This window comes from Alexandromys fortis, unplaced genomic scaffold, assembly GCF_014885135.2.
Source record: "Alexandromys fortis isolate MF-2015 unplaced genomic scaffold, M_Fortis_MF-2015_v1.1 scaffold_16, whole genome shotgun sequence".
In the NCBI taxonomy this organism is placed as follows: domain Eukaryota; kingdom Metazoa; phylum Chordata; class Mammalia; order Rodentia; family Cricetidae; genus Alexandromys; species Alexandromys fortis.
In genome coordinates this window covers 19446926-19460941 of record NW_026067893.1, presented here as the reverse complement: position 1 = coordinate 19460941, position 14016 = coordinate 19446926, and the positions used below count along the sequence as shown (strand labels likewise).

The window sequence follows — 14016 nt, the reverse complement described above, 5'->3', positions numbered from 1 at the left end:
GATGAAGACCTTGGCTAGTGAACATGAGCAAACATGAGTCCGAAATAATTTATGTGTGTGGCTTGGCCCTGTCCCCATAGAGTTTCTGTCCTGTACCGTGAGGACAGCAGGCCTCAGTGGGGTCTCTACCTTGTCCAGGCATCTGGAATGAGAAGATTTGAGGTGCCACAGCAAGCTGAGCCACCACTAACCAGTATTTCCCTGACAGCATGAGTCCCTGATGCTAACACAAGAGGAGGGTGAGTTTGAGGGGCTTTGGTGGCTTGTGGACAACAACGAGAGTATTTCTTTCTTTTACTAGGAGTATTTTAAAGCACCCTGTACTTCCATCTGTCCTCCATGGCTACACATGACACTCTCGGGTTTCTCTCATTAATACTGGGTCCTCTCACATTGGGACCAGATATCCATCTGACAACCCATAAGACATCATCTATAGATGAGCTTGGGGAAGGCTCAGCATGCCCTCACCTTGATGACTCCATACCCCAAAGCACAGGGGACAGTCTTCCTCTGTTTTGGAAGAAGTCCACAGTCCAAGCTTCCGTAATTGCAGACTTTTATATTAATTTGCTTAGGTATTAAAATGTTTTTATGCTTAAAATTTTTGATGGCTCAGTCTTTAAGAGCACTGGCTACTCTTCCAAATGACCCAGGGTTCAATTCCTAGCATCCCCACAGTGGTCCACAACTCTCTGTGAATCCAGTTCTAGGGGATCTGATGCCTTCTTCTAATTTCCGTGGGCACCAAGCACACACATAAATGCAGGCAAAACACCCATACACATAATTCTTTATATCTAATTTTAGAAGTTACATGTATTTAGTTGTAAGGGATAAGTCCTGCCCCTTAGGGGGCGTGTTCACCTCGGGCTAATGTTAGCCTATAAATTTGGCGAGCGTGCTCCCAGACGCTGCTTCTGCTTTCCTGGTCTCCACGGGAATGGTGGTTCTGTAAGTCTATTTCTCCATTAAAGCTGTATATATTTTGACAATGTGTCTGTATTCGTTTACGCCGTTACATTTAGTATAGTGTGTGTGTGTGTGTGTGTGTGTGTGCACCCATGTATGTACAGGTGTGTGCATGCTGTGCTATGCTGAGGGAAGGAAGTTTACGGGACAACTTGTAGGACTTGGTTTTCTTCTTCTACCATGTGGGTTATGGGGTTCAAACTCAGGTTTGGCAGCAAGCTCCTTTGCCTGATGAGCCATTTCACCAGCCCTAAAATGTGAGTGTCAAGACCTCACACATGCTAGAAAAGTGCTCTACAGCTGAGCTAAATTCCTAGCCTATAACTGAGTGTATTGATGGTCCCTTTAGTTTGGTTTGGGTTGTTTTTGTTTGTTTGGTTGATTGATTGATTGATTGACTGATTTTTGAGACAAGGTCTATGTAGCCCTGATTGATGATTGATGATTGATTGATTGATTGACTGATTTTTTTTTTTTTGAGACAAGGTCTCTCTCTCTCTGTGTAGCCTTACCTCTCCCAGAACTCACTATGTAGAACTCCACCTGCCTCTGCCTCCCAAGCGCTGGGATTAAAGGTGTGTGCCATCACAATGGCCCCTTTAGCTTTCCATCGAAGGCAATCTCTTCACCTCACCCAACCTCAGCCCGACATGAAGGCATCTCAGAAGAGCCAGAGTGAGCAGCTGCTTTAGGCATTCTGCCCCAAGCATAGCAAACAGACTCCCTCACTTTATGACTGAAGGGGGTTGTCTGCAAGGAAAGAGCAGCACCTCTGCACTCATGGACAGGGTGGAGAGGCTAACTGACCTCAGATGGGACCAACACAGCAAAGGCTGGGGTCTCAAATATAAGATATCCTCTTCCCATAGCTCACTCGGTCAACAGGAAAACCACCAGGAAATAAGAGAAAGTGCAAATGGTAGAAACTAGATTGAAGGAGACTAGAGTTGGGAGCCCGGGAGGAGCTGTGTGCAGCAGCAGCCCTCATTCTCAGCCCTGCAGCGCCACCTGCTGGCTCCAGGTTGTTTTCTCTCACTTAGAGAGCCAGCCCGGGACATGGGACCTCTCTCTTCTTTTTTGGCGACTCCATACAACTACAAACACTCCCGAGTGTCTCTGCTTCCAAGAAACCCGTCATCCAAGTTCCATTTGTTTGTTTGTCGTTTGTTGTTTTCTGAAGAGGAAGGGAAATCAGGTAAATAAAGTACAGCTGTTTCTCTCCTCATTTCACGGATTAACCTTCCATGGTTCCACCGTCCCTACAGAACAAAGCCCATGATCCTAACAACGGCAGTTCTCCTAGAACCTATCAGGTCATCTGCGGCCCTGGAACCCCTGACAGCAGCCAGCATGGACCTAGGAGTTTGCTGACTGCATCTCCAGCTTCTTCATCTGAGGGAGCCTGCAGCCACCACTGCTGCCTCTGCATTTATCGTCTCCTTCCAAACCTCCGCTCCTTCACGATATCCTTCTACTAACGGATGAATGAACAAGCAAAACGAGATATTTGCAGACAATGGAAGATGATTCTCCTTGACAAGAAGGGGCCATCATGATGGTTCAGGGGATAAGCCTGAGAACAGTCCCCAGAACCCACACGGTGGAAGGGTAGAACCAACTCTTAGCTGTCCATATGCCCATTGGCACATAAGCACGCATACATGCATGCATGTGTATGTGTGTGTGCACACACACACAATAAATATATATATAAACAAATCTGATTTTAAAACTTTAAGGAAAGGAATTCTGGTGTGTGCTACAACATGTATAGATGCTGTACTGAGGGAATGAGTCCATCACTAAAAGGGAAATCATGATTCTGCTCTTACAGGTCTATAGAATAGACAGTAGACGGTGGCCAGAGGCCGGAGCAGAGAACAGGGAGATGGGGTTTAATGGGATCAGAGCTCCCGTTCTACCACACGGAGAGTTCTGAGGATGGATCAACGGCTGTGCCTCACACATGTATGTGGTGTAACTGAACACTGAAAAGTGAACACAGTGGGAAACTTTATGGGATGTGTATTTCCCAGCTAAAACAGTTCGCATGCTTCTTCTGCCACAAATGTTATGATTTACCCAGAGCAAGATGAAGCATGAGAAAAGCAGAGGATGAGCCGCACTCAGAACAAGCGGCTCTGGTGAGATTTTCTGGGGTCTATCACCAACACTGCTCAGACCGTTTGGGCATCTAGCTGCACTAAGCAGTTCACAAACTTTCACTTAACCCTTCGAACAGCCCTGATGCAGTGGGCGGCCCTCTTACATGGGTTACTATACAAACACCAGAACACAGAGGGACCAGCAGCCTGCTCTAGGTGTCCTGCAGGTCACAGGTGGACCCGAGATGCCAGTGTTTCCACCCATAGACTTCTCTGAACCATGGGTCTCTGCCCAACACAGCAGCACACATCTGAGTGCCTTGTTAACATTGGCCAGTGATCCAGGCTCAGAGAGCCTGTTCCACGTAATGAAGGTTTGTCTAGAATTTATTATTATGCAATATCTCCAAGGAGGGCTGTCTCTGGAGACCCGCAGACGCATCAGAAGTCATGCATGGCCAAGCGAAGCTGACCTGGAGCCTCCTGATGAAGTGCCAGCATCTATAACAACCACGGAATGCTGACTCTGTGGACAGTGATGGCTGTTTCGCACACTTTGTGATTTCTGAGCCTAGAGCAGCTCAGACACTAGCCTAGGGTTGAAGATGTGGCTACCCTAAGGCCTCCACGATGAGGAAAGGCCATCTTCCCTAAAGCCAGAGCAAACCTGGGGGGTTCCCAGGACAGCCAGAGCTACATTTTTCAAACTCTGAAAAGACTGGGCAACTGGCTAGAGTAGAGAGATGGTTCGTTACTTAGAAGCAATTGTTGCTCATGCAGAGGACCACATGGTGACTCACTATTGTTCTCAACTACAGCTTTCTCCCAGCCTCTGGAGGTACTTCATACATATAATAAACAGACATATGTGTGGGCAAAGCAATCACACTTGTAAAACAAAATTAAATAAATACTTGTAAGTAAGACTGAGCCAGAAAGTATAATCCAGAGGGGGGCGCTCTTGTACCATCCCCTACTGCCAAGACTCACATCCACTCCTAACCCTGTAACCGGTCACCCCAACTGCTGAAAATAGAACCCAGGGTTTTATGTATATTATATAGGTTCTACCTTAAGCATTCCACAGCTGATCTACATCCGAGTCCTCTCTCCCTCCGCTTTTCAATACATGTTTTGTCATTTAAAAAAAGTCAATGCCAGCTGGGAAGTGGTGGTTCACACCTTTAATCCCAACACTCATGAGGCAGAGGCAGCTGGATCTCTATGAGTTCGAGGCCAGCCTGGTCTACAAGAGCTAGTTCCAGGACAGGCTCCAAAACCACAGAGAAACCCTGTCTCAAACCCTCCCTCCCCCCTAAAAAAACCAACAACAACAAAATCAATGCCAGGGCAGAAGTGGTGGTGTGTGCTCATATAACAGCAGACTCGGGAAGAAGGCAAGGTCTATACAGAGAGCCCCAGCCTTTCACAGCAAGCTGCACTCGCTCTCTCTCTCTCTCTCTCTCTCTCTCTCTCTCTCTCTCTCTCTCTCTCTCTCTGGGCTGTGCTCACCTGTGTTCTAGCAGCGAGACTCCCACAGGGCCCCTTACCTTTTCCATCTGTCTCCAGGATCTCCTGCAGAAGCAGGAAGGAGGTGGACTGTTTGGGGGGCTCGTTTAACTCCTGCTTCTCCTGGAGCATCTTGTAAACCTCAGATTCCTTGTCGATGATGAGGCTGCCTGAAGGATGAGGCTGATCCAAGCTAAGAAGAATGTTTGGAAACCCATTAGGACAAGGGTCGAAAGTTAGGCTCAGAACTCCACCCGGCACTCCCTCCCAGACAAACCCACACTCATGAAAAGAGCGGATAGCGATTATCCCATGTCCCCAACCCTCTGGACAATGTTATAATGGGTCCTGGTCGGCAGAGCTGGCTGCCACTTTAATACAGTAAGAGGCTATTTTCCCAAATCGTCTCTGTAATTCAATTACATTTTGGCTAACTCCCACAGATGGGGAATTTGTCCCTTTTTTTTAAATTACATAATCAACATTATGTCAAGAGAAAATTTTGAAGAGGAAAAATTCCAACCACAATCTGACCACTAAAGCTCGGCTGAGTCCCGTGTGTGTGTGTGTGTGTGTGTGTGTGTGTGTGTGTGTGTGTGTGTTGGGGGGTACATGCATTCCTTGCACCAGCAGAAGCCTCGTCTTTCTCATTCCCCCTGTCAAAGGGCTTCTCATGCCTCCAGATGCTCCTCGTCATTCAGAATGGAGCTCAGGCCTCTGTGTCCCTAGCTGGAGGCAGCAGTCTTGACCTGCCCCGTCCACAGGCACCGCAGCGAGAGGGACACATTCACGTGCTTTTCTGTGTAAAGGTTCAGACCCCCGGGAACAGGCGAGCCAGACCTTGCCTCCCACTCCTTCCTCCTGCCACTCTGCATGCCCCAGGACGAGCTGAGGCAGGCACTACTGTGAGACTGGTTTTCACTGAGCCAAGCAAGGCTTGTGCTGTCTGGCTGCAGCAGAGCCGTGGAAGGCAGCCAGCCCTTCAACTGTAGCTGTCTTGAGCCTGACTCCTTACGTACTCCCAGCTCCCCCGCATGACTAAGCCACGCTGTGGCTTACCAGCAAGACCCACCAGCTGTGTAACCTGTCCCTCTGCTGCCCTGCTCAGCCTTGGAACGGTTACATTTTCAACCAGAGATGTATTTCCAACGCACGAATCCAGACGGTTCCACGGTGCGGATCAATGTAATCTCACCTGACTTAGAACCAAATATTTAGAGTTTTGATAACACGAGTCTCAGCAAGTTCAACTCCTTTACATTAAGGAGTAAAGACCCTTAAGCTGTAGCCTTTCCTCAAAAGAGTGTGACTGAACCAGGCAGCCTCCTTCCAGGCACTGCGCTCACTCTCCTGCCTACAATGTTACCCTCATGTATGTCCAGGGCCCCGTTTCACACAGGATGCACCCCTCAAAGAAGATTTATTGACCTTGACTTATGAGAGTCCCACACATCCCCACCCCTTGCTACCCTCTAACTCACTCTCCTACTACGTTCTCTGCTTGCACTTACTTCTGTATTTCTGGCTTCCCCTGGAATGTAACCAAGCACATAACCTTGCTCTCTGTAAATGCCCAGGTTGGGCTCGACGCAGAGCCCAGGCTCGGAACTTGGCATCAGGTAAGTAAGTGTGTAAGCAAAGATGGTGCTCCATCCTTGCTATGCTGTCCCTCATCCTGGGAGATCACCCTGAAACTATCTAGGTTTGGCGGGGGGGGGGGGGGACCCACCTTCCGAGCCCACATGTACTCTTTCCTCTCACTTCCATAACTTATTCAGAAGCTGCCTGAGGGACACTGTGCCCAAGAGGAGCAAAGCACAAAGACCAGATCAACTACCGGGAGGGGATATGAGCAATGCATACAGACAGATTTACTCATGCACAAACACACAGCTGCAGCTGCGAGGGATGCACTCTCAGCCTCCACCGCACTGGAGGACACAGGCAGGAGCAAAGGAACTGCAGCAATTGCGTTCATTAACTCATTTCCCACCCACCATTGTACAACTGGTTCACGTCTTTAAAAGAAAAAGTATTTTTTCCACGGGGAATTTCCTCTAAGGTACTACCCCTCCCTGCTCCTCTCTCCCTTTCTGTCTCTCCTTTCTCTCTCCTCTGAGACAAGCTGTAGGGGCAGCCAGGACAGGCCCCAGCTGGAAGACTCGAGCACAGGGACAAAGCCCAGGTGTTTCCCTTGGACTCCAACCATATTCTGACAACAAAGACAACAAGGCCCATAAGGGAGACGTAAGCTCTGCTACTGCTGGGCAAGGTTGACGCAGGCTGTTCCTGCCACCTTTGGTTTGCAATGACAGACAGGGTGGAAGCAGCCACCCTTGCCTGGCCTGCCCGCAGCAGCTGGTTTCTATTGACCCTTGCTCAGCTCTCTCCCTCTCCCTGTAGGTTAAGTGAATACTTGGTAAAGTAGTTTTGAGTCAGGGTCTTCTACCAGCTCAATTTGCTTTTTTTTTTTTTTTTTTTTTTTGAGTTAGTTACTTGATTCCTTGAGTTTTGAGCTTGGAAACTGGCCTATAATAAGCATATTACATTATTCTTTATTAATCTTTTTCCTATTACCCTTAGGACTATTTTAAAATCAAGATCGGGCCATGGAATGTTTGGGGGAAGAATTTTTTCTCTTATTTGTTGCATGTTATGTCTGGAAGCCACCAAGGGAACACTAAAAATAACAGAACTAAACCACAAGGTCATCATATATTCATTCTTCCAGCAAACAGCCATGGGAATCCTTCCAAGGAAGGAAAGAAGAAAGAGACAGACAGAGATAGGGAGAGACAGAGACAAAGAGGCAAACCAATTTACTATTTATTTCCAAAAAAAACTGATAACATCTCTATATGCTGGGCATTTTATGCAGTATTTTCGATATCTGTTACCCTAACCAAATCACCGTCAACCTAATTCAAAAAACAGCACAAGACTCAGAAATTCCAAGTCTTGGACATTAGGCTATAAGATATTAACACAATATCTGAAAAAAGTAATTAGGATAAAAGCATGCATACGAAATGGAGAAAAATATTCTTATTTGTATATACAAAAAAAATTAAAAGTAAGTAAATAAGGATTCTACAGTGAGCCAGGTCTATGCTCTCGACAGTCAGGAGGCTGAGACAGGAGACTCAAGAGTTCGAGGTTAGGCTGAGCGACACAACAAAGGCACATGTTTCGGAGAGAGACAAAGACCAAATTAATTCTACATAGCCTCTTCCCTGTAATAGAGGGAATTATTTCCTGACTTACGTAATGAAGTAATTATCACACTAAAATAAAACCAGATGACAGTTTTAAAAAAGAAAACAGGTGAGTATTCCTCATGAACATAAATTTCATAGCAAATAAAATTCAACAATATATAAAAAGAATTATTTGTTACAGCCAAGTAGTGTGTACTTGGTTTACTATACAAAAATCAGTCAAGGTGTTAATCATTTGACCACATCAGCAGATTCACAAGAAACAAAACAAAACAAACAAACAAAAAAAAAAAAAAACCAATTGACTACATGGGAGGCTAAGACAGGAGGATCAAAAGTTCAAGCCTTGTCTAGTCTCCAAAGTGAGTCAAGGCCAGACTGCCTTGTGAGACCCTGCCTCAAAATAAAACGTAGAAGAGGGCTGGGGATGTAGTTCAGGGGGGAGCACTTACTTAGCACGCAGGAGGCCCTGGGCCCAACCCTTGGCACTGCAGAACAGCTGATGAAAAAGCTGAGGACAGGCACCTCTATTCCTAGCACTAAGGCAGGAGGATTGCCACCAGTTCGAAGACCAGCCTGTCTTACATGGTGGGCTCCAATGCCAGCCTGGACTATAGTGGAGACCCTGCCCTCACCCCCCAAAAAAAAGGAGAAAGAAAGAAGAATCTACAGAGAGCCAAACGGGTGAACTGGATTCTACAGTTCATATGAAGAGGCAACAAAAAGGCAAAGTTAAGAAAAATTTCAAAAGAGAATAAAATGGGAGGAACTGGCCCCAGGATTTCAAGGCTCCTTTCACAGCTATTGTGGTCAGTGCCCCATTGTTTATCTCACACCGACTTAGTTAGCTCAAATGCCTAAGACTGAAACATAAAAAAGGAAAAACTTAAGTAGGAATTTTTAGCCTCTAGGGTTAGGCAGAATTAAGATGCCAAAAGAGCACCTGGTGAAAGGACAAAGTCAGATTGGCTCTGCTGAGGCACTTCCCTCTGCGTTCCTCTTGGTTCTGCTTTTCCTGTCTGCTGTTAAGTTTCTGTTTTGGAGACAAGATCTCACTATGGAACCAATGCTGGCGGTGAAATCCTGCTGATCCTCCTGGCTCAGCCTCCCGCGTGCCGGGATGCCAGACACGCACCACCACCTTCGACCCTACTAAATGGTGGGAATGTTTGTCTGTTCCCATTGGTCAGAATAGCTCCTAATTTCCCCTGTGATTCATACATTGCTTGTTCGATTGTGTTGTTCAGTGGCCACACATTTGTCACTTTTCCAGTTCTCTTTTTGCTAAATTCTAGTTTCAGTCCGTTGTGGCTGGAAAGGATACTTGCTGTTCTATCAGTTTTAAGTTCATAAGATGTATTTTAAGTCTCACTTCTGCCTCTTCTAGCAGACTATTCCACATGCACCTGAGAAATGATGTGGGTTTTTTTTTTTTCTAACTTGATCATTCATTTATGATGATTTTATTGGCAATTCTCTTGCATCATTATTTGGAGGCATACAATGTATTTCTGTTCATTATTCACCCTATGGTGATACATGGCACTGGAATTAGCCGCCGCTCTCAAACAATAGCACTGAACACACTGGTTGGCCTCTCCTCCCTTCCTGCTATTCTCTCCACTCCTCTGGCAAACTCAGGTCTACCCTGGTAAGAAGTAACTATAAATGGTATATTTTAATGTCAGTGTTCACATGTTTACTGCTAACATGAAGAAACAACACCTGATTCTATGTCTATCTTTTAGCCTGTGTGGGTTTTTTTTTTCTGATACATTCTTGATGAATGTAGCAATTAGCTCCAGATTCGTCCCTTGCCTTGCCAGGCTGGCTACAATCCCCAGCACTATGCAGAAGAGTAACCAGTGTGCAAGGTCTTAGCTCATTCTCCACCTTTGTAGGAAAGCCTTTAGTGTTTATCATTAAGTGGCATCTTTAAAAAGATGGAAAGAAGCCTAAATATCCATCAGTAGACAGATGGATTATTTTTTTCATGTGATAAAGAATGGATTTAGTCTTTAAAAAGAAGAAAATTTTGACACACACTTCCGGGGTGAAGCTTTGGAGCAGCATACTAAGAAGAATATGGCTGTACCAGCCAGCAAAGACATTTCTGCATGACTCCACTTGCAAGAGGAGCCTGCAACAGAAAGTTCAGCGGTGGTTTCCAGGAGCTTGGGGAGAGGCAGAAGTTGTTCAATGGGTATAGCTTTCCAAGCTGAACAAATTCAACAGATATGTTATATAACTTTGCACATGTGGTTACAATAGTAAATTTTATGTCATGTGGTTTTTAACCACACTTTAAAAAGGACAAAAAGGGGGGACACTCTTGGTATATAAAGAAAACCTGGCTGGCTTTCCAAGGAATGATGCTGCGGAAACCCCAGAAGGTTACATACTTCATGGGTCTGTTAATAAAAACATTCTTGAACTAACAAAGCTGTAATGATGGGAGATTGGTGGGCTGGAGGCTGTGCAGTGGGGGATGTGGGCATGGGGGATGTGGCTAGGGGTGGGTGCAGCAAGAGGACTGGAATCCTGGTGCAGACCCAAATGCTTTTTTTTTTTCTTTTGAGACAAGTAGAGCCGGCTAGCCTGGAACTTACTGTGTCCAGGCTGGCCTTGGACTTACAGAGATCCACCTGTCTCTGTGATGTGGGAGTCCCCTCTGTGTGCTGTGATTACCATTAGTGAATAAAGAAACTGCCTTGGCCTGTTGATAGGGCAGAACTTAGGTAGGTGGGGGGTGGGGGGATGGTTACTGGACTGAATACTGGGAGAAAGAAGGCAGAGTCAGAGAGATGCCATGGAGCCGCCAGAGTCAGACATGCTGAGTCTTTGCCAGTAAGCCACTGCCATGTGATGACATGCAGATTACTAGAAATGGGTTAAATTAATATGAGTTAGCCAATAAGAAGCTAGAGCTAATGGGCCAAGCAGTGTTTGAATTAATACAATTTCTGTGTGATTATTTCAGTTCTGGGTGGCCGGGATGAACAAGCAGCTCCTCCTTTTACATTTCTGCTTCCCAAGTGCTGAGATTAAAGGCTTGTGACACTATGCTTAGTGAACAAATGCTCTTTACACTGTGTTCCTATCCATCTTCTACTTAATAATTCAGGATGTCATCAGATCAGCATAGTGGCTCACATCTGTAATCCCAAACTCAGGAAGCTGAGACAAGAGGATAACTGTAGGTTCTAGATCAGCCTGGGCTTCAGAATAAGACCTTGTCTCAAGAAACAAACACAAGAGTAAACATCAAAGGAAAATGGATAAGGAATAAGAGACCTCTTTGCACTGTTTCCTACAACTTCCTACATATCTACAGCTATCACAGAAGAAAAGTCTTAACTCATTTTAAGAATTCCTAAGTCTCAAATAGAAAAACTATTAACTTTAAATGATAAAGAGATTTTAGTTCTTAGCTTGCCTGACGGCTGGGATAAGGAAAATAAACTGAGTAACTAGAGGGATGGCTCAGCAGTTTAAAGCACTGACTGATCTTCCAGGATCCACAGGACCACTAAAAACTATCTGTAACTCCAGTTCCAAAGGATTTAGCGCCCTCTTCAGGACTCGCAGGCACTGCACACACACAGTACAGAAACACATATACAGGCAAAACGCCCATACACATAGAACAAAAATAAATCTCAAAATAATTTTAAAAGACAATAAGATAAAAGATGGGCATGGTACCACACACCTTTAATCCCAGCACTCAAGAAACAAAGACAGGTGGGTCTCTATGAGTTCAAGGCCAGCCTGGTCTACACAGTAAGTTCCAGGGCATCCAAGAAATGAGACCCTGTCTACAGAGAGAGAGAGAGAGAGAGAGAGAGAGGAGTGAGCTGAAGCAGAAAAATCCTTCATGTTTCATGATATCCTAGAAAATAAGAGTTTGGGTTTCAGTTGCACTAGATTATTATCTGATAATAAAATAAAAAATGAATTTTAAAAAGCAATTCTGAGGAAGTTTATGCATTGAGTTCTAAAGGGAATGTCTGGTCTGAATGTTCCCTGTATTTTTGTCTCCTATGATAAGAAGCAAGGAATAACACTGGATATCAGGAGAAAAGGGAAGAACCCTCAGACCCCAGACGTTGTGGTGTGCAAACACGTTAGCTACAGAGACAAGCAGCCTGCGTGTTGGAAGCCTTCTGATCCTGCTCCCAGTTAGGCGGGGCTAACATAATCCCTTGCTACCTTTTGAACAGGCAGCAATGACTCCTTCATCTCCACTGTACTTGCTTAGAAATCTGCCTCCTGAGTGTTTGGGGGACACACTGAATAATACAGTTTGGAAGACCTACTACTCTGGAATTTCTATGCTGGTTATGGGAGCTCAACCACTTGGACCATGAAGAGACCATCACCCCCAGCAGGATGCTGGCTAACAGTGCCCATGGCTGAACTTAGGCAATGGCTCCAGGGGAGAAAGAAGTTTTAGAACATGCTTATAGGCTTCCAGTCTTTCTTTCTGAACCCCCACCCCCCAACTCAAAAGTGCTGAGGCAGAGTTCTCCCACAGCAATGAAGTCAGCAGCAACAAGCATTCACTGGGTACCTTCCAGCGTGGGTACTGCATTCCCTCGACAAGCTGGCAGAAAAGCATGTGGTTAAGGACCCACCTTACAAGGTTTCTGAGGGTTTACAAGGTTTGCCTAAGGTCACTCAGCTGGCAGGGCCAGAGTCAGGTTCTAGGATGCTAATCTACAAGCCCATAGAAAGTAACAGACATCACATAAATTATGCAATCCAGTCTCTGCAGTCCCAAGCTTTAAGGGTCCTTTCTACACACAACAGGAGAGCTGAGAGAAAAGGTGCCAGCCACACTTCTTTCCCTGGAGTGGCACACAAAAGAACTCAGAAAAGGACCGCTGAGCTAATGTCACCTAGATGGGAAAGTCTGCAGGGGCTCCCTTTCCACTCCGCTGTATTCAAGAAGGTCTACTGAGGAGACCCCTACCTGCCTTCCCAGATGGCAAGGCTGCTTCTGACATCCTGGCTTGCCTGGGATGCAGATGTACCAAGACCTACAAGGCAGAGACAGTCACTCACACACAGTAGAATGCTCTGAAGTGCTTGGGACAAAAAAAAAAAAAAAAAAAAAAAAACAGAAACAGAAACAGGGTGAGCCCCAGGGAATGGGTGATGACCTCAGATACAAAGTATGTAGTGAAGCAGTTCTGGAACCTCAGCGAATTCAGACTAAACAGTGGGGGTGAGCCAGCTCTGGGCCTTGTGCTGAGCAGGGAGGGTTACAGGCTGGCTGCTGGGTTGGCAGAATCCTCTATCTCTCCTTTCTGTGGACATGCTAGAAACAAACCAGCAGGCAGAGGTCCCTGTGCAAGAATCATGGCAGCCTAAGCAGCCCCTTGGCCTCCGGCTTCAGGGATTTCCGCTGCTGCCTGCAGTCAGCCCTCAAGGAGGTTGGACTGAAGTAGATAGCAGGCCCCCTTTGCTGAGGGAATCTGCAGGAGATTGGTGAAGACCCTGAGGCTGCTTCAGCTAAGGAGACTGTGACAGGAGCAGACAGTAGGGGAGGGGGGAGTGCAATCAGAAAGCTTGAGAGAAGAGAAGAAAGAAGACTTTAATAAGGAAAAATATCTAACGCAGACACACTAAAAATCCTTTCCAGGCACATGCTTCTCCCAGGGCTGCGCAGTTCTTCAATTAAGGATGTGTCATTTCCTGGGCTATTTAATCCAGATCATGGAACATTCCCCACTCTGGGGCAGGAAAAGAGGGTCATGGTCCCAGCCTCTTCAAGCACTCAAAACACAGAAATGGTGGCCCCTGGTATCAAACCATCCCTCGCTGAGCTACATGCAAGCTTCCCTTCAGGGAGCGATGTTTAGGGGGCCTCTGGGTAAATTTCTCATGGGTCCCCAGCATCCCCACGACCATGTTGGGGGGCAGCAATGTATCAAGCAGGTAAGGCCTCACAGGAACCATGATTTGGAATAAGAAGCAGTGGTCCTGGTCACTCCCATTAATGGCAGTGATCTTCAGCATCTTCTGAGACCAAAACCTCACCAGACTCTAAGAAACATACGGGATCTGTCCTGACCTGTCCTCTTCTCAGTGTGAGGAACGGAGGCTTGCATGCAGTGGATGCCCAGCAGCCTTTCTGATCTTTCTGTGTTTGTTTCCCTCCCTCCCTCCCTCCCTCCCTCCCTCCCTCCCTCCCTCCCTCCCTCCCT

General features: G+C 46.2%; 1 protein-coding gene across 1 annotated transcript in view; it reads right to left on the bottom strand.

The window, feature by feature from the left end:
• The window catches only part of Pdlim1 (PDZ and LIM domain 1), a 40612-nt gene that overhangs the window by 1491 nt on the left and 25105 nt on the right, over positions 1-14016 (bottom strand). The window contains exon 5 of the mRNA XM_050147202.1: positions 4628-4779. Within this exon, the coding sequence (XP_050003159.1) occupies positions 4628-4779 (152 nt within the window). The remainder of the gene's footprint in view (positions 1-4627; positions 4780-14016) is intronic.